This window comes from Neofelis nebulosa, chromosome 10, assembly GCF_028018385.1.
Source record: "Neofelis nebulosa isolate mNeoNeb1 chromosome 10, mNeoNeb1.pri, whole genome shotgun sequence".
Classification (NCBI taxonomy): domain Eukaryota; kingdom Metazoa; phylum Chordata; class Mammalia; order Carnivora; family Felidae; genus Neofelis; species Neofelis nebulosa.
Window position 1 is genome coordinate 43,653,359 of NC_080791.1, and position 17,551 is coordinate 43,670,909.

Consider the following 17,551-nt stretch of genomic DNA (forward strand, 5'->3'; position numbering starts at 1 on the left):
GCTGCGTCCAGTGGTCATTTCTGAGTCCTTGATGGAATTCACCTTTTAGCAGCATTTAGCACAGCTGATCACTTGCTTTATTGAAACACTTTTTTCATTTTGCTTCCAGGACATCCAATTCACCTGGTTTTTCTTCTCATTTTCTGGCCACTTTTACTCAGTGTCTTTTTGCTGTTTCTTGCCAATCCTACAAATTCTAAATATCAGAACAGTTCAGTGCCCATTCCTTGAACCCCCTGTCTTCTCTAGCTAAACTCATTTCTCTCGTGATCTCATGCAGTCTTACTGATGCATCTGTGTGCTGTCATCTCCCAAAGGTATATTTCCAGCCCCACCTCCCAACTCTAAAATTCAAGCTCATGTATCCAGCTATTTTCCAGAAACTTCCATCTGGATGTCTAAAGGATATCTTAACATGTCTAAAACTGAACTCATAATCTTCAACCTCCTAAATCTGTTTCACCCACAATCTTTCCCACCTCAGTTAATTCCAGCTCCATTGTTCAGGTTGCCCATGCTGAAAACCTGGGTATTGCTCTTTATATATATATATATATATATATATATATATATATATATATAGTTAGTAATCTGTCCACTCATGTTCTTAGTTCTGTCTTCAAAACATGTCCACCATTTCTGCCATGGCCCCCTGGTCCAGTCTACTACCGTCTGGATAGCCTGCTAACTGATCTCCCTCTGCCTGCCCTTGCTCACCTGCCATTTAATCTAAAGCAGCCGGAGTGACTATTTTAAAATGCAGATCAGATCATGTCATTTCTCTGCTCAAAATCAGCCAGTTTTCACCATGAGTTATACTTAATGCCTGTTGACTTGTAAGTGTATATATGTGTGTGCCCAAGTGTGTGCATGGAAGAGGGGAGGTCAGTGTGGCTAGGACACACTAAGAAAAAGGAAGGATGGTAGGAGATAATATCAGAGAAGTCACGAGGAGTCAGTTTATGTAGGGTTTATAGGACATTGTAAAGATTCTGGACTTAGAGTGAGGAAGGGCCATTGGAGGCTTCTGAGTAGTGGAAGAGCATGATGAGACTTTTTCATAGGATTACTCTTGCTGCTGTGCTAAGAGTAGATGAAGGGAAATGAACAGAAGTGGGAAGACCAGTTAAGAGGCTGTTGTGGACATCTGGTTGAGGTATGATGATTGTTTGGATGAGGGTGGTGACAGTGGAAGTAGTGAGAAGTGGTCATATTCTGAGTATATTTCAAGTTAGAGCTAACTGGATTTCTTTTTTTTTTTTTTTATGTTTGTTTATTTTTGAGAGTCAGAGACAGAGTACGAGTCAGGGAGGGACAGGGAGAGAAAGGGAGACATAGAATCTGAAGCAGGCTCCAGTTTCTGAGCTGTTATTAGCACAGAGCCCAACTCAGGGCTTGAACCCACAAACTGTGAGATCATGACCTGGGCCGAAGTCGGATGCTTAACTGATCCACCCAGGCACCCCTATCTAACAGGATTTCCTGATAGATTGGGTATGGAATGTGCAATAGAAGAGTCAAGGTTGTCTTCACAGTGTTTGGTCTGAGCCGCTGGGGCTGCATTGAGATAGGGAAGACCATGGAGAGAGCAAATCCTGATGAGCATTTGTAGAGCTTAGTTTTGGAATGTAAATTTGAGATGGCATTTAGTGTGCATTCATTAAATATTTGCTGAGCTATATAAGTAAATATAAATATAAATATTCATTAAATATTTGCTTTTGCTATAAAAGTAGCAAATACCAGCCCTACTTTCCACTGTGTGGGTTATTCCTGCATCTAGAGCCCCTTTTGTCCCACCTCCGATTGTCTTCGGGTTTGTGGAGGGGTAAGATAATTGTAGGGGTCAGATTATTTCACATACAGATAAGAACAGTTTCTCTTTCTCTTGTTTTTAATCATAAGCTGAGGTCTTCCGTGAGCAAAAGGTGGGCTGCTTCTTTTGCTCTGAGGTCTATTGCTCTGAGGTCTTCTGTGAGCAAAAGGTGGGCTTACTTCTCAAGGTGACCCCACTTATGAAGGTAGTGGGGTTTCAGTTTCATCTGTTTCTTTCAGTCTGTTCCCCAGCCACCATGTCATCCACATTTCTCCATTACAGATTTTGTTGATACCTCTCCATTGTTGTTATCACACCCCATCTTATCTTTGCTGTTTTAGTTTGTGTTTTTATATCCCTCAACCGTCATGTTAGTGTTTTGTTTTTATGAAAGAGTTGAGATAAATACACACATTCCATCACAGTTCATAAACATTTCATGTACATACTTTTCCAGGATCTGTCTGTTTTAAGATTGAGTATATTTTTTCATGCAAGTATGCAAGTAAACACTAATTTTTTTCTTCAAGTTAACAAAGAGACATTAGGACGTTGTATTTGTCAAAATGTTTGGAGTCACATGTTGCATTAATTGTAATGAGTTCTGTGCTCCTGGCTCGTTATCTCTTCTCTCACTTTTAGACAATCCTTATTTGTGAAATTGCGTGAGCTCCTAGTATAGTCTCTGGAACACTTTGGACTCATTTGTTGAATGTATGAATAAATTATAGAAGAATTGCCCATTATTGAAGTCCTTATTCATTCTCAGGTTAATTCTCCAATATTTCACTGAATTGATATTTGAATGTATACCCACTATGGATAATATGCTATGGATATACAGTAATGACTTAGAAATAGGCCTTGATTTCACGACATTGCAAATGTATACTCATACAGAGAAAAAAATTACATACAGTTAAAGAGATGGACCATAATAAAGGGCACAGAAGTCAAATAATTTAGCGGGGGTCAGGGAAGTGAGGAATTTTCATGGCAGGGAAAATTAGGATTTCTTCATGAAAGTGGTAGCGTTTCAGATGGGTCTTAACGAATTGCTAGTGTTCAATATGAGAAGTGGGAATGGAGGCTAGTAAGTGGGAAAGTGACGGGCAGGGAAATATATTAGCTGATCCATGTTGTCTTTGCTGGATTAGAGTGGTCAAAGAGGAACTTGCAATATAAAGTTGGAAAGAATTTGGAGCAGATGTGGTTGGCTATAGACTCTAGGAAAGAAAGAATGTGGGTGTTTTTCCTTAGGAGGACACAAAAGGTTAATCAATAGGAGATTGCTATAATTGTATAATTGTATAATTATCATACATTTTCCTTGCTAAGATTATTGTAAAGGACTTAAAAATTGATTGAATGTTGGCAGGAAGAGATACGCATGATATTCCTCTGATATTTGAGCCCCTATTCTGATAAGGGCATGGGTTGTATGTTTGGACATAAAGGAATCAGAAAAGAGGGCAATATGGGAAGATACTGGGGTTTTTACATGTATTACATTTAGAGTGAATTTCAGGTGGGAATGTCTAACGGGGTAGAAACTAGAGCTTTGGAAGAAGGGACTAAAAATAAGATCTGACACATTCTGTTCTGTGATCGTTTTTCTGTGGTTTAACAAATTTGTTACATTGAAAATTTAGTTCTTAATATAGTAACATCCACTTTAGAATCATTTTTATTTTTTATTGCAAGGCTCTTGATTTAAAAACAAACACATTGTGGCTTTTAAATTTCTTTTCCATGTTGAATAAATCATTGTGCAGTGACATCATTTTTACATTTAGTTCTTAAAAGTAAGATGATTACATAATATCTGTTTATATTTTTGTGGGGCTGTTATAAAATTATTAGTCATTTGAGTACTTTTAAAACTCAATGCCATAATGTACAAATAATTTGAAGGAAAACATTTTTACTCAAGGATATCAAAATAGAAACTCCTCCAGATCTGTTCTTACAAATTCTGTCACTTTATTTTCTTACCCTTAAAGTACGTGTTGTGTATTCTGGTGTATATATTATAGTCAACATAAGCCATACTCTTTGTTTTCATCTAGGAAACTTAAATGAGACTAAGTTGAGGGGCACCTGGGTGGCTCAGTCAGTTAAGCGTCTGACTTCAGCTCAGGTCATAATCTCACAGCTTGTGGGTTTGAGCCCCACATCAGGCTCTGCACTGACAGCACGGAGCCTGCTTTGGATTCTCTCTCTCCCTCTCTCTCTGCTGCTCCCCCACTCCTACATGTGTGCTCTCTCTCTTAAAATAAGGAAACTTAAAAAAAAAAAAGATGATTTAAGTCTGAACTTTGAAGACAATGCCCCTTTTATCATCAAGCTTGGAATGGGTGGTAGTAGCCAAATGTGATACCAATCTGAATTCTTTTTATTTCTTCGGAAGCAACTTGTTTATGTTTTGCATTCTGAAAGCTTACATAATTTCCCTTCACATTCAGAAATTTTTCCAAAATATTTCTAGGTTTATATCTTTTTATCCCATTATATTTGATGGTTAGCAAATGCTTTAATATAAAAAAATGGCTTAAGATTATTGAAATTTATAGTCCTGGAGATGTTTATCACATTCACTCTATCCACCTCTTAGGTTTGATTACTTATATAGAATTAATATAACTGGATGGGGTGCCTGGGTGGCTTAGTCAGTTAAGCGTCCAACTTTGGCTCAGGTCATGATCTCATGGTTCATGAGTTCGAGCCCTGCATCGGGCTCTATGCTGACAGCACAGAGCCTGGGGCCTGCTTCGGATTCTGTGTCTCCCTCTCTCTCTGCCCCTCCCAGCTCACACTCTGTCTCTCTCTCTCAAAAAATAAATAAATATTAAAAAAAATTAAATGAGACTAAGTTGAGACTCAGTAATGTATTATTGCTTACATTTTAAACTTTTAAAATATTTAAAATTATAAACATTATAAAGGCTAATAATCTTAAAAGGAAGATATGTATGAAATGAATTCTCTTTTCTGTCTTCAGTTTTACTTCCCAGAAGTTAGTATTCCTAATGCCATGTTATGTATTCTCTTCAACTTATTTCTATATATATAAAAAAATTCATATCTTTTTTTATATTAATAATGTGAACTTAAGTATGTATATTATCCTGTAACTTTTTAAACCGAAAACTTGTCATAAGTATATTTCCTTATTAAGCTTCTAGGAAAGTCAGAGAGCCATGGATATCTGTACTTTACTATTTCATCCTGTTGAGAAGTTTTCTAAACGCTATTAAAAAGATAGTGAAGAGGCTTATCTAGGAAGAAGTTGCCATGGCCGTTGTCAAAGAGGTTACCCTCTGTGTTCTTCTCTACAATTTTTATGCTTTCAGGTCTTACATTCAGATCTTTAATCCATTCTGAATTTATTTTTGTTTAAGGTGTAAGAACGTGGTCCAGTTTCATTCTTTTGCATGTTGCTCTCCAGTTTGTTATATATGCACAATGGAATATTACTCAGCCATAAAAAATTACGAAATCTTGCCATTTGCAATGACATGGATGGAGCTAAAGAGTATAATGCTAAATGAAATGAGTCAGAAAAAGACAAATAACATACTTCACACATATGTGGAATTTAAGAAACAAAACAAACAAACAAAGGGGGAAAAAAAAGAGAGAGACAAACCAAGAAATAGACTCTTAACTATAGAGAACAAACATTGTGGGATGGGTTAAATAGGTGATGGGGATTAAGAAGTGCACCTGTTGTGATGAGCACTGGGTGTTGTATGGAAGTGTTCAATCAGTGCATTGTACACCTGAAGCTAATATTATTCTAACTGGAATTTGAATAAAAACATAAAAAAATAAAAAAGATAGTGAGAAGACATTAAAGAATCACTACACTATGTTTTTAGCTATATTAGTGAATCTGAACATTATTTGTGCAAAGCTGCTAGAATGTGATTCTAAGATCTCCAGTCATTGTTTCAAACCACACATGCTGAAGTCATTCTGTGTGTTAATCTGTGCAGGCCTCCTTCAAATGTGAGGCGATATGATTGGACAAAGACAATGTTAAATCCTGTATTCTTATACCTAGCTAGTTTGAGAAAGTATCAGTAACATAAAGGCATCTTTCCCAGACTTTGAAAGAAACCATACTATGTTTTATCTGTTTGAAATCAGATCAACCTTAAAACCTATACTGATGCATTTGGCTGGCATCACATGAGGGAGGTTAATAGGCTCCTACAGGACCTGAGGGGGTGTTAAACACCACATGCAATTATCTTTTGCAATGTTTACACTGAAAAATGGAATAGAGATATGAATATTTGGCAAGTTATATGTTTTCCTTTAGAGAATGAGATTAAATCAAATGCACACTCAGACTTACCAAAACTAACCTTTTTTGCTCTCTATTCTGATGCCTCCTTGACTTAGATCTTTTTTTAACCTAAGATGTAGTTCACAATGAGGGAATCATCAAGTGACATGTGGACAGATTGGTAGCTTGGGTTTTTGCTTTCTGGGAGCTACAACTTTTACTGCATTGAGGCTCTGGCCAGCCTTAAGTAGCAGGAAGTGAAAACAATGGCGGTGCCTGGGTGGCTCAGTTGGTTGACTTCAGCTCAGGTCATGATCTCCTGGTTTGTAAGTTTGAGCCCCATATCAGGCTCACTGCTGTCAGTGCAGAGCCTGCTCTGGATCCTTTGTCCTCTGCTCTCTTTGCTCCTCCCCCACTCATGCTCTCTCTCTCTCTCAAAAATGAATAAACATTACAAAAATTATGGGCAGTTTTTACAGATCACATCATCTTACTAAAGGTATGATCATTAAGATTTACTAGTTATAAAACTGATCTCAGAATTATTAAAAATAATTTTAATTTATAATAATTTTAATAGTATAATTTTAATAGTATAAATAAATATTATAATTTTAATAGTATAAATTTTATTTTATACTATATAAATTTATAATTATAAATTTTAATAGTATAAATAAATTTTTATAATTTTATTTATAATTTTATAATTTTAATTATAATTTTAATAGTATAAATAGTACAATTTTATAATTTTATAATTTTAATTATAATTTTAATAGTATAAATAGTACAATTTTATAATTTTATAATTTTAATTATAATTTTAATAGTATAAATAGTACAATTTTATAATTTTATAATTTTAATTATAATTTTATAGTATAAATAATTTTAATAATTATAATTTTAATAGTATATATTATAATTTTAATAGTATAAATAAATATTTTATAAGTGTTTCTTTTTTAATTTTTATAGTGCTAACAATAATGATTCCATTAAAAACACTGATTGCAGATTCAGTGTCTCCCTCTCTCTCTGCCCCTCTTCCGTTAGCACTCTGTATCTCTCTGTCTCTCGAAAATGAATAAAAACATTAAGAAAAATTTAAAAAAAAACCACTGATTGCAGAGCAGTAATTTGGAAATTCCATGTCACATTATTTCCCAATCCTGAACTTGATCACATACTTTTTATTAGTTTATGATTTGCTATGACCAAATGAATAATACCTACCTTTTTATTTTAGTATTTTCACTGGTTTTCAAGCTACCTTTTTTGACTGTGAGTTCTTTATGTATCTCCGTGGTGTGTTTATCTTCCCTTATTTCCTGTCCTTCTAGCACCCCAGTGTGACCTACATTAGTTGATTGACAAAGTGAATTTGAGTGTATTGGACTTGCTCTATTGCAACCCCTTGTCTATCTCAGGGCCCACCGAACCACATTTGTGCTTTGATTTCAGCCCATATTTCTACTTCATTCTTATTGTTGTACATTATTCTTGTAATCTTCAACAAATACTTTTCTCCCTCCTACTCCATTTGATCTCTCGTGCTTACCTTAGTGGAGAGAGCAACTTGCCATAGTTAAGAACTATGTAGTCAGACAGACATGGGTCCAAATTCTGTCTTGTCTTCTTACTAGTTGTATGACTGGGCAAGTTAATATTTTTAAGTCTCAGTTAATTCAGTTTCCTTCAATATAAAGGACAGCTCACAGGGTTATTGTGAGATTTTGGAAATAAAGCACTTAGCCCTGCCCTTGGTACGTGGTATTCAAGGGAAGCTTGGTAGTCACAGGTTTGAGAAGTTAGTGTTGGAAAGGGGAACTAATTTCTGTAAAAATCAGGAAAGGACAGGTATTGTGTGGTAATAAAGGGATGTTTTAGGAGGTAGGACAGTTGAAAGAGCATATATCATACAGTTAAAAATAATAATGTATATAAAGTTCTTATCCATAACTCTCAGGTTAGATGTGTTTTCAGAATTCAGAATTTTGTAGATTTTAAAAGGTATGTATATTTCATATATTACATAAGATCTCTAGCAGGATATGGGGTAACATTCTTAAACAAATGGATATTTATGTAGGAAACACTTATGTATGAATTTTTATACAGAAGTATTAGCCTCCCATCATTATCTCCCATAAATTCAAGTTAGATAGTGTCACCCAGTGAATTATGAAAAAACGTACTGTTACAATTTTTGAATCTTGGGGTTATGGATAAGTGTTTGGGGTTCTGAAAAATAAAAGGAGATTCTGCATTTTCTTATTGTGAGCCAAAAAGTACCATGTGGGTGTTTTCTGTATTTCCTGAACATGAGGCCATGGGTACTTTTCTTACTTCCAGTACCCATGGCTCATTCTCCTTCCCAGATACCCTTGCCAGTTCACTCCAGATTTATTTCTTCTGAGAGTTAAGGGAGGGAGTGAAATACAACTCTCTCAGTAGGAGTTTCCTTGTTGGACATGGAAAATTTAGGTCACATTGAGAAATATTTCTTTTCTTTATTCCTGAAATTTGTTAAGATGTAAAGTGTATAATAATATCTGGGGAGAAAATGACGTTACAATCAGTCTCCATTTCTTCCTTTGTGGTTAAAAGCCATGTCCTCTGAAATATTTTAATTCAAAAAGTATTTGGCAATATTTGTCTTTAGATGTGATATCCTAACAGTTTTAGACTATGCATATTTTACCTTTTTTGTCTAAATACTTAGGAGCTTTTAGAGAAAGATATATTGTCTTATTAACTGGTTGACATTGCTCTTTTTTTCACTAATGAGGATCTATATGGATTTTCAGTTCATTCCTTCCTATTTTCTATTGACTTGGGGAATTTGCTATGAGAATGAAAGTTGTAATTAAATCATAGTTTGGTCATACATAACTGTTAATCAGAATTGATTCTATTTTATTTTATTTTTTTTTAGTGTCCTACTAAAACCAAAGCAACATTTGGTGTCCACCTCAAAATAGTAGGAGACTGGACAGGTATGTAGAATATAGAGTTTTAAGATACATGCTTTGAAAATAATGGGTCATATAATAGTTTGCATGTGTTTAAGTAATAGAACTACCAACATATTTAGATGTGTATATGTTCTCAGGCTGTGGTTTTGTTTTCTTTCTTTGCTTATTCAGTTTTGACATTCACATTTTCTTTTTGTAGGATGAATTTTTGCAATTCAAATACCTTGGATATCAATAATTGTTAATAATGTATTGTTTTCTCTGCAAATCATTGGTTTCTGCCTACTTGTCAGATGCACTGGCAATAGAAGGAACAATGAAATACATGTTTTAGAAAACATGATTTTAAAATTAATGGTTGGTTTTACTCTCAAAATAATCAACACCTGCGATTGAGATCACATAAATTATGTTTCAGTTCTTACATGATCTTTTTGTGGTATTACCTATGTGTACATAGCAATTACACAGCATCTTTGGAATAATGGTCATTTTTAATAGCAAGTTTATTGATGGATGATATGTTATTTATTCAATAAAAACTTTTGTGTTATCTGAGAGATGCATTGTATTAAGAGTTCTGAGTAAATAAAAAGAAACATTATTCATTCGTCTATTCCCTTGGTTCAACAGAGTAACTGACAAGTGAGTGCTCAGTATATATTAGCTTATTGGCTAGTTGTTTGGTTGCTCAGGGAAAGGATGTAGGTATAAACATGAATGCAAGTATAAATAAAAATATTTTCGAATAGAATGCTAAACTAGGAGTTGGTTTGTGAAAACTACAGGGAATCAGCAAAAGGTAGATTCAGTGTAGTCAAGGGTTATAGGAGCTTTACAGAGAAGATAGTATTTGAGCCAAACCTTGAAAATCACACAAGTGAAGTAGGTCATTTAAGTAAAATTCACAGCATTGTCAAAAATCAGAGAAGGTAATGAGTAAACCATATTTGAGAAAGGTGTGTCAATCAGCTTAGCAGAAGCAAAGGTTTTGTTCTGGGGAATACTATGGAATATCCATTTAGAGTCAGCTTGGTAAAGATTTTGAATGCCTTAACAAGATATTAAAATAACTTAGAGGTGCTAGAGAACGTTTGAAAGATTTGGAGCATCATAAAAAAATAGTATTTAATAATTTGCCAGTTGGATAGGTTAGAATCAAGGAAAGACTAAGGCTGGAAAACAGAGAAGAGTCAGTGGGGAGGGGTGGGAATGGGTACAGGACTCGAAGGAGTGGTTTTAAAAGCACAGGTTTGGGAAATTAGCATTGGAAAGGGGGGGCTAATTTCTGGAAAATCAGTAAAGAACAAGATATTGTGTAATAAGAAAGGGATATTTTAGGAAGGACAGTTGAAAGAGCTTATACAGTTAAAAAAATAATAATGTGCATAAATTCTTTGTCTATAGAACAGGTAGCCAGCTTGGAATTGGAGACTTAATGAAAATGGAGAAAATATGCAACATAGTATTTAATGGGAAAACAATGAAATTAATCAAAAGAGCTTTGAGCAGTAATGACCTATGGAACTGTGAAACATCAGGCTTAAGTATAGTTTAATACAGTCTAGCTCCATCCATGTATTATACCAAGTGAAATAAGTCAATCAGAGAAAGACAAATACCATGTGATTTCACTCATATGTGGAATATAAGAAATAAAACAGATGAACACAGGGGAAGGGAAGGATAAAAAGAAAGAGAGAGAGAAAGGGAGAGAGAGAGGGGGGAGGGAGAAACCATAAGAGACTCTTAAAGATAGAAAACAAATTGAGGTTTGATGGAGGAAGGTGGGTGGAGGATGGGTGATGGGCACTAAGGAAGGTACTAGTGATGAACACTGGGTGGTGTATGTAAGTGATGAATCACTAAATTCTATTTCTGTTTTGTTACTTTTTACATGAGATGTCATTACTATTGAATGATGTCTGAGATCATGTTAAACTATTGGGTATTTTAATAGCCTAGATAGCAACTTACTCTAGAGAGGTTTAAGTTTTACTACAAAACCTTTTTATACATAATATCTGCATTCCAATTAATCTGAAAATTTTGCCATTTTTCCATTCAGTAATTAATGGATTGACAAGTGGATAAATATGCAACAGAGGGCTTATTGTATGTATCACAGAACAGCTTTTCCTTGAATCTTGGGTATTCATTTCCATATTGTCTATTGAAAAATCTTGCTACAGTCAGAAGATATGGTTGACTTTGAAGACTAAAAGTAGGAAAACAAGGCCATGTGACATCATCAATTTGCCTTGATTACATAATACATTGATACTCACGGAACAAGTAACCTTACAGTTTTAGTTAAAGATTAGGCCAGAGCAAGAGGTGATAATTCTCTCTAGACATGTTTTATACTTCATCTAGCTGATTGTTTATGAAAAGATTAAAACAATATGTGTGATGTATTAAAAGTATTTTTTTTTCATTTGGGGAGTTCTTTATAAGTCAGATTATGACTGTATGAATTATAATAATGTTTTTATTTTATTAAAAGAATGGATTTTGAACAACTGTGGTATCCACCTTACACTATATGTATCTGTGAATGGCTTTTAATTGCTGTAAGAAAAGCAAAAAATTAAAAATACTCCTATTGAATACCAATACTATTTTAGAGAACATGCACCCAAAAAACTAGATTCCAAATAAGTTTGAGTAAACTGACCTTTTTGAACAGCACAGATCATACTTGCACATATGAAATATCATGGATCTTACATAGTGCATATTCACACAGTGTAAACTTTAGTTCAAGCCCAAAATAAGTACGAATTATCAATTCATTCAAGCCCAAAATAAGTATGAATTATCAATTGCTGTACAAAGGAGTGACTAGAAATACTCTTTTTGTTGTTGATATGACTAGCAAATTACAGTGGTTAGTCATTTGTGGAAAATAACGTTTAGACTATTTGTTACTTTGGCTAATACTGAAATATAAACACCTACTGGATACCAGACACTGCACTGTGTCCGGAGATACAGAATTGACCAACACAGATAAGGTATCTGCACCTATAAGGACTATATTCTAGTCAGTAGAGATCTCCAGTAAACAAAAAACCAAATCAATGTATAATATGTTAGATAGTGATAATGCTATGAAGAAAAATAAAGGTAAGAGAGTAAGAATGATGAGGGTAGGAGTGCTGTTTTAGATGGGGTGTTTAGTTACATGCAAGGAGATGAGGGAATAAGTCAAGTGGATTTCAGGAAGAAGTGTATTTAGAGTACGCAAAGAGAAAGTACAAAGTCCCTGAGGCGGTAATAAGTTTGGATATTCAAGGAACAGCAAGGAAGCCAGTAGGTCTGGAATAGAGACAGTGAAGGGGTGCTTAATAGAAAATAGATCAGAGAAGTGAGCAGGGGATTGGACACTATAGACTGTAGGAAACCTTGTAGTTTTTAAAATTTATTTATTTAAATTCAAGTTAGTTAACATACAGTGTAGTATTGGTTTCAGGAGTAGAACCCAGTGATTCATCACTTACCTATAACATCCAGTGCATTTTTATGTGATTGAGAAAAAAGGTATGGTTTTGAAATCTAAATCTGAATCATCATCCATTTTGTTTTAATACATACTACCTAGTGGTTGTCAGGCTAAGGTTATTTATTTATTTATTTTAAATGATTGAGTTTAGGGAGAAGGAAGAAAAAGTGGAGCTTCAGAGCATTGCAGAAAACAGGTCAAACTTTTTATTGGGGTGGGGAATGTATCATCATTTTAGAGATGATTCAGTAGTGTTTTTATCTTCTGCCATATGGTGCTGGTTTACAGGTTCTGGTAGCTTAGGGTCCCATTAGCGTAGCTTCTTTCTACTTTCTGGATTTCTCCATTGTTTTTGATTTAGCTTCAGTACTTCCTTCACCTAAGTCATTAGTTCCCTGTATTAAATTCCTTTCACTTAAATCGTGAAGAGTTCACTTAAATCATTCTTGGTTTTGGTTGGATTTGGAGGTCAGCAAAGCCTTTTTGAACAGAACTCTGAATCTGGAGAAGTAATAATGGGGAAGATAAGAGGACATGTAAAACCCTGAGGCAGTCCAATGTTTGTGTTCAAGGACCAGTTAAAAGTGGAATGTTGTAGGAAATAAAATCAGAGAATACCCATGGACTGGATATGGTAGGCTCTTATAAACTTCAATTTTATTATAAATGTTATAGAAAATCATTGAAGGATTTTGACTTGGGTCTGACTCACATTTTAAAATGGTAACTGTGGCTGCTGTATAGAGAATATGATGGGGTAGACAAGAGTGGGAATTAGAAGATGAGTTAAGAGAGAACCTCTTGCCGCTGTCTAGACAAGAGAAGGTGCTGGTATGTGTAGGGTGATGGTGACTGGGTCATGAAGAGTGGGTGGATTCTGAGGGTATCTCACAGCTGTTGTTGAGGGACTGGAGGTGGGATGTAACAAGAGTTAGGAATCAAAGACAATTTAAGGTATTTAGTATCAATAGGTAAGTGGACAGTGCTTCTGTGTATTGAGATAAAGAACATTGCAGCATATCAGAGGCACAAGAGTGGACATTCAAATTCAGTTTTGTACATTTTAAATTTGAGATGCCTCTTAGACTTTCAAAAAGTAATGTTGAATAGGTCTTTACACGTGTGAGTCTGGAGGTCAGAGTAGAGATCCAAACTGGAGAATTATTATTATGTTCATGGATCTAAAGATACGAAGTTGGGTAGTAATTCTCATCTATGTAAGATTTATATACATTTTAATGTACATTTTTATATATTTTACATTGTATATATTATATATCGACATTATATGTATTTGCACTGTATACCATTACACTAATATATCTTTTATAGAATTTATGTACATTTTATATGCCTGCTTTACATTCTTAAAATGCAATTACAGATATTATGTACACAAATAACTTACAAAAACCAATATAATGTCCTAACCTTAATATAAAAGAGCTATTAAGATAAAGTAATTTATAGTAAATTATTTACATTTCATATTTAAATTTTCAAGCATGACTATATTAGAAGTCATAATGAAATAGGTGACTTAAACCACATATAAGATGATCATGAATAAGACACTTCTAAATATAGAATCCCAATACAACTGAAATACTATGAGCACTGTTTATGGTGTGATTTTACAAAATAGTGAACTTCTTTTGGTTAAATTCTAGTCACAATAATTTACAATATTACTTCAGTGTACAGGGTGGTTGCAATCTTGGGAGTTTTGGCACATATTTAGGTCATACAAAACCTTTGCATTTTTTATCATTATAAATGAGTTTTTCATTTATGTGAATGTCTAGCAAGCCATATGAAAAGCATGCAGGAAGTGAGACAATTCCTGATGTCTAATGTCTCTGATCCCTACCCTCTAAATTTTAGTAACCACTGATCATCATTGTGAGATCCAAATTACCTCCCCAAATTCTCAAAACTACTCCTACGAAGTGGCACTGTCCTGTCAAGAGTAACTACTTTAAGAAATATGTGTAGAGGGGAGCCTGGGTGGCTCAGTTGGTTAACCATCCAACACTTGATTTCAGCTCAGGTCTTGACTTTATGGTTTGTGAGATCAAACCTTGCATCAGGCTCTGTACCAACAGCATGGAGCCTACTTGGGATTCTCTCTCCCTCTCTCACTGCCCCTCCCCTGCTTGCGTGCTCTCTCTCACTCTCTCTCAAAATAAATAACTTAAAAACAAGGAAACGTGTATAAATAGAGAAGAACTATAACAGAGCCCTGAGACTTTTAACATGTAGAGTCCAGCAAAAGTGACAAAGAAGGAATGGCCTCTGAGGAAAGAGGGAGAGTTTGAATCCTGGACAGAATAGGGCAATATTTAAAAAAAAAAAAAAAAAAAAAAAAAGAAAAGAAAAAGAAAAAGAAAAAGAAAAGAAAGAAAGAAAAAAGCATTGATCAATTGAAACAAATGCTACTGAGAAGTGGAGTAGAGTGAGGGCTGAATAAAGACACTGGGAGCTGTGTTTTTAATGAAGTATTGGGAACAGAAGTCTGTCTGAAGTAGGCTCAAGAGATAGCAAGAGAAGTAGAGATGGTCCATAGAGACAAATCCAGAGATATGTTGGGGGCAGCTGCTATGAGTTCATTGGGTCATTGAATGCTTCTCTTCCAACTTTGTTAAGTGAGGTCATGTTTGACAGCTTTAAAATCATCCACAGTGTATTTATTCCACAGAAATTGACAGACATCATAAAATAAGGATTTAAGAAATGTTTTTAAAGACTTGCCTGTTAAGTATTTGGCAAAACACTACTGGACAAATTCTAAGGAGTTTTGACATAAATGAAATAAAGAAATAAGTCACTAGCTGAAGGAAGGAGGATATAGAGACAAGGCAGATGTGAGAGCACATACAACATAAATACAGGTACACACACACACACACACACACACATATTTAATGTGAACTATTGTAATATGTTTACATACTTTGGGGAACAATGAGTAATGAGAATGAAGTAGAGGGAAAGAGCAAAGTCCACAAGGGCCTTTTAATGCATTTCACAGAAATTGGATTTCAATGTGCAAGTGGAGGAATTGACCGTAGATAAGGCATTAGGCAGTTCATGCTTCATAACAGATTGGAAGACAGAGAAGATGGTTCCAGAGCATGGCTACCAATGGATTGGTAGGCTTGGATTGGGAAGTGTGGAATTTCTCTTCTGGTTTCTTCTGTTTCCTTGGTGAAAAAATAGTAAGCTTATCACTGAGACTGAGGATGTGGGAAGATATGTTGAATTTTGAGGAGGAGGAAGTAAATTGATGAATGAAGCATGGTAGCCCTTCTGAGATATGCCAATAGGCCTACTAAGATATGTGGTCCAAAATTTAAGTGAGACAACTTAGAATAATTGTGAGTTTTTTCCCCAGGATAGCTGGTCTTCAGATTAGCTACTGAGCAGGTAGGGAGATGGTGGTGTTGGATTTTACCAGCGTTGGTCCACTTCTGATTGAATTCACTACAACTGTCACCTCCAATTCATTCTCTGCAGTGCAGCCAAAGACACTTCAAAGCCTGAATCACATTAAATCACTTCTCTTCAATCACTTTAATAGCTTCCCATTGTTCCTAGGATAAAGATAAAAAAATCCTCATAGTGGCCTAGAAGGGCTCCCTGCTCTGGCCCTGACCTACCTCTCATCTTGATTCAATTTGTTTCTTCTTCTTTACACTATAGCAGCACTGGCCTTTTGGTTCCTTTTATTTTGCTTGTTTCCTCCCACCCCATGTCTGTCCTGATCCATATGTTTACAGTACTCTTCAGCATCCTGCTCACCCCTACCCATACATGTACCTGGGATCTTTAGACCACAGCTCAAGAGTCTTCTTCTGAGAAGCATTCTAGACACCTCAATTTTAGGTGTTTGTTATAGGCTGCTATTTTTCTTTCCTTCTTAAATTTTTTTTTAACATTTATTTATTTTTGAGAGACAGTGAGACACAGCATGAGTGGGGCAGGGGCAGAGACAGAATCCAAAGCAGGCTCCAATCTCTGAGCTGTCAGCCCAGAGCCCGACGTGGGGCTTGAACTAAGGTACCGCGAGATCATGACCTGAGTGGAAGTCAGATGCTTAACTGACTGAGCCACCCAGGCGCCCCATGCTATATTTCTTTCTTTAAGAGCAGTTATCTCTGTTGATAACTATATATTCAAAGTGTTATCATTGGTGTAGTGAGTTTCCTCCAGTAGACTAAACCTTTTTAGGGTAGGGGGCTGTATTTTTTTTATGTTTACCATTATATTCAAAGGCCTCTTAAAATGCTTGTTCATGGTACATGTAATTATTTGTTAAGAAAAGGAATGAAGAGAGGGAGGAAGGAGAAAAGCAAGCAAGGAGGCAGGCAGGCATATCCCCTGCTTTACAAACACCCCCAACCTATTAGGGACAGGAGTCAAATACATAAACAAAGTGTAATGCTGTACTCCCCCAAAATGGAGGGTACAGATGCTTCTGGGAGGGGAATTTAGGAGGCTTTCTGGGCCAAGCAGTGTCAGGGTAAACAGGATTTGTCCAGGGTAGGAGATTATTCCAGGGAAGGAGATAGCTTGAATAATGGCTCAGAGGTGTGAACTATCATGAAATGTGAGGAAAATGTCATGGATTTGCGAGGCCAAGCTGGGATGGTATGCAAAAGCCATGTCATGGAGGAGCTTGTAGGAACTGCTGAGAAGTTTGGTCTTTTTTTCCCTAAAGATGTTGGTGAAATTTTGAAGGGCTTTAAATAGGAACTAAAGTAAAATTTGCACTTTATATGGATCACCTTGCTGGTATTATACAGATTGAAAAGAAGAAAGATCAGGTTAGAAGCAAAGACACCAAATTGAAGATTTGTAATATTGTCTAGGAAGCTGAGGAGATAAAAAGTTCTATTGAGGGAATGATCTATGGTGTCCAATTTAATAGGGCCAAACAATAACTATGGGAGAAC

General features: G+C 35.4%; 1 protein-coding gene across 6 annotated transcripts in view; it reads left to right on the plus strand.

The window, feature by feature from the left end:
* Window positions 1-17,551, plus strand: part of NOX4 (NADPH oxidase 4) — a 166,962-nt gene that overhangs the window by 81,552 nt on the left and 67,859 nt on the right. For all 6 annotated transcript variants that reach the window (XM_058687522.1, XM_058687523.1, XM_058687520.1 and 3 more), the window contains one exon: window positions 9,052-9,112. In XM_058687522.1, coding sequence (XP_058543505.1) covers window positions 9,052-9,112 — 61 coding nt within the window. The remainder of the gene's footprint in view (window positions 1-9,051; window positions 9,113-17,551) is intronic.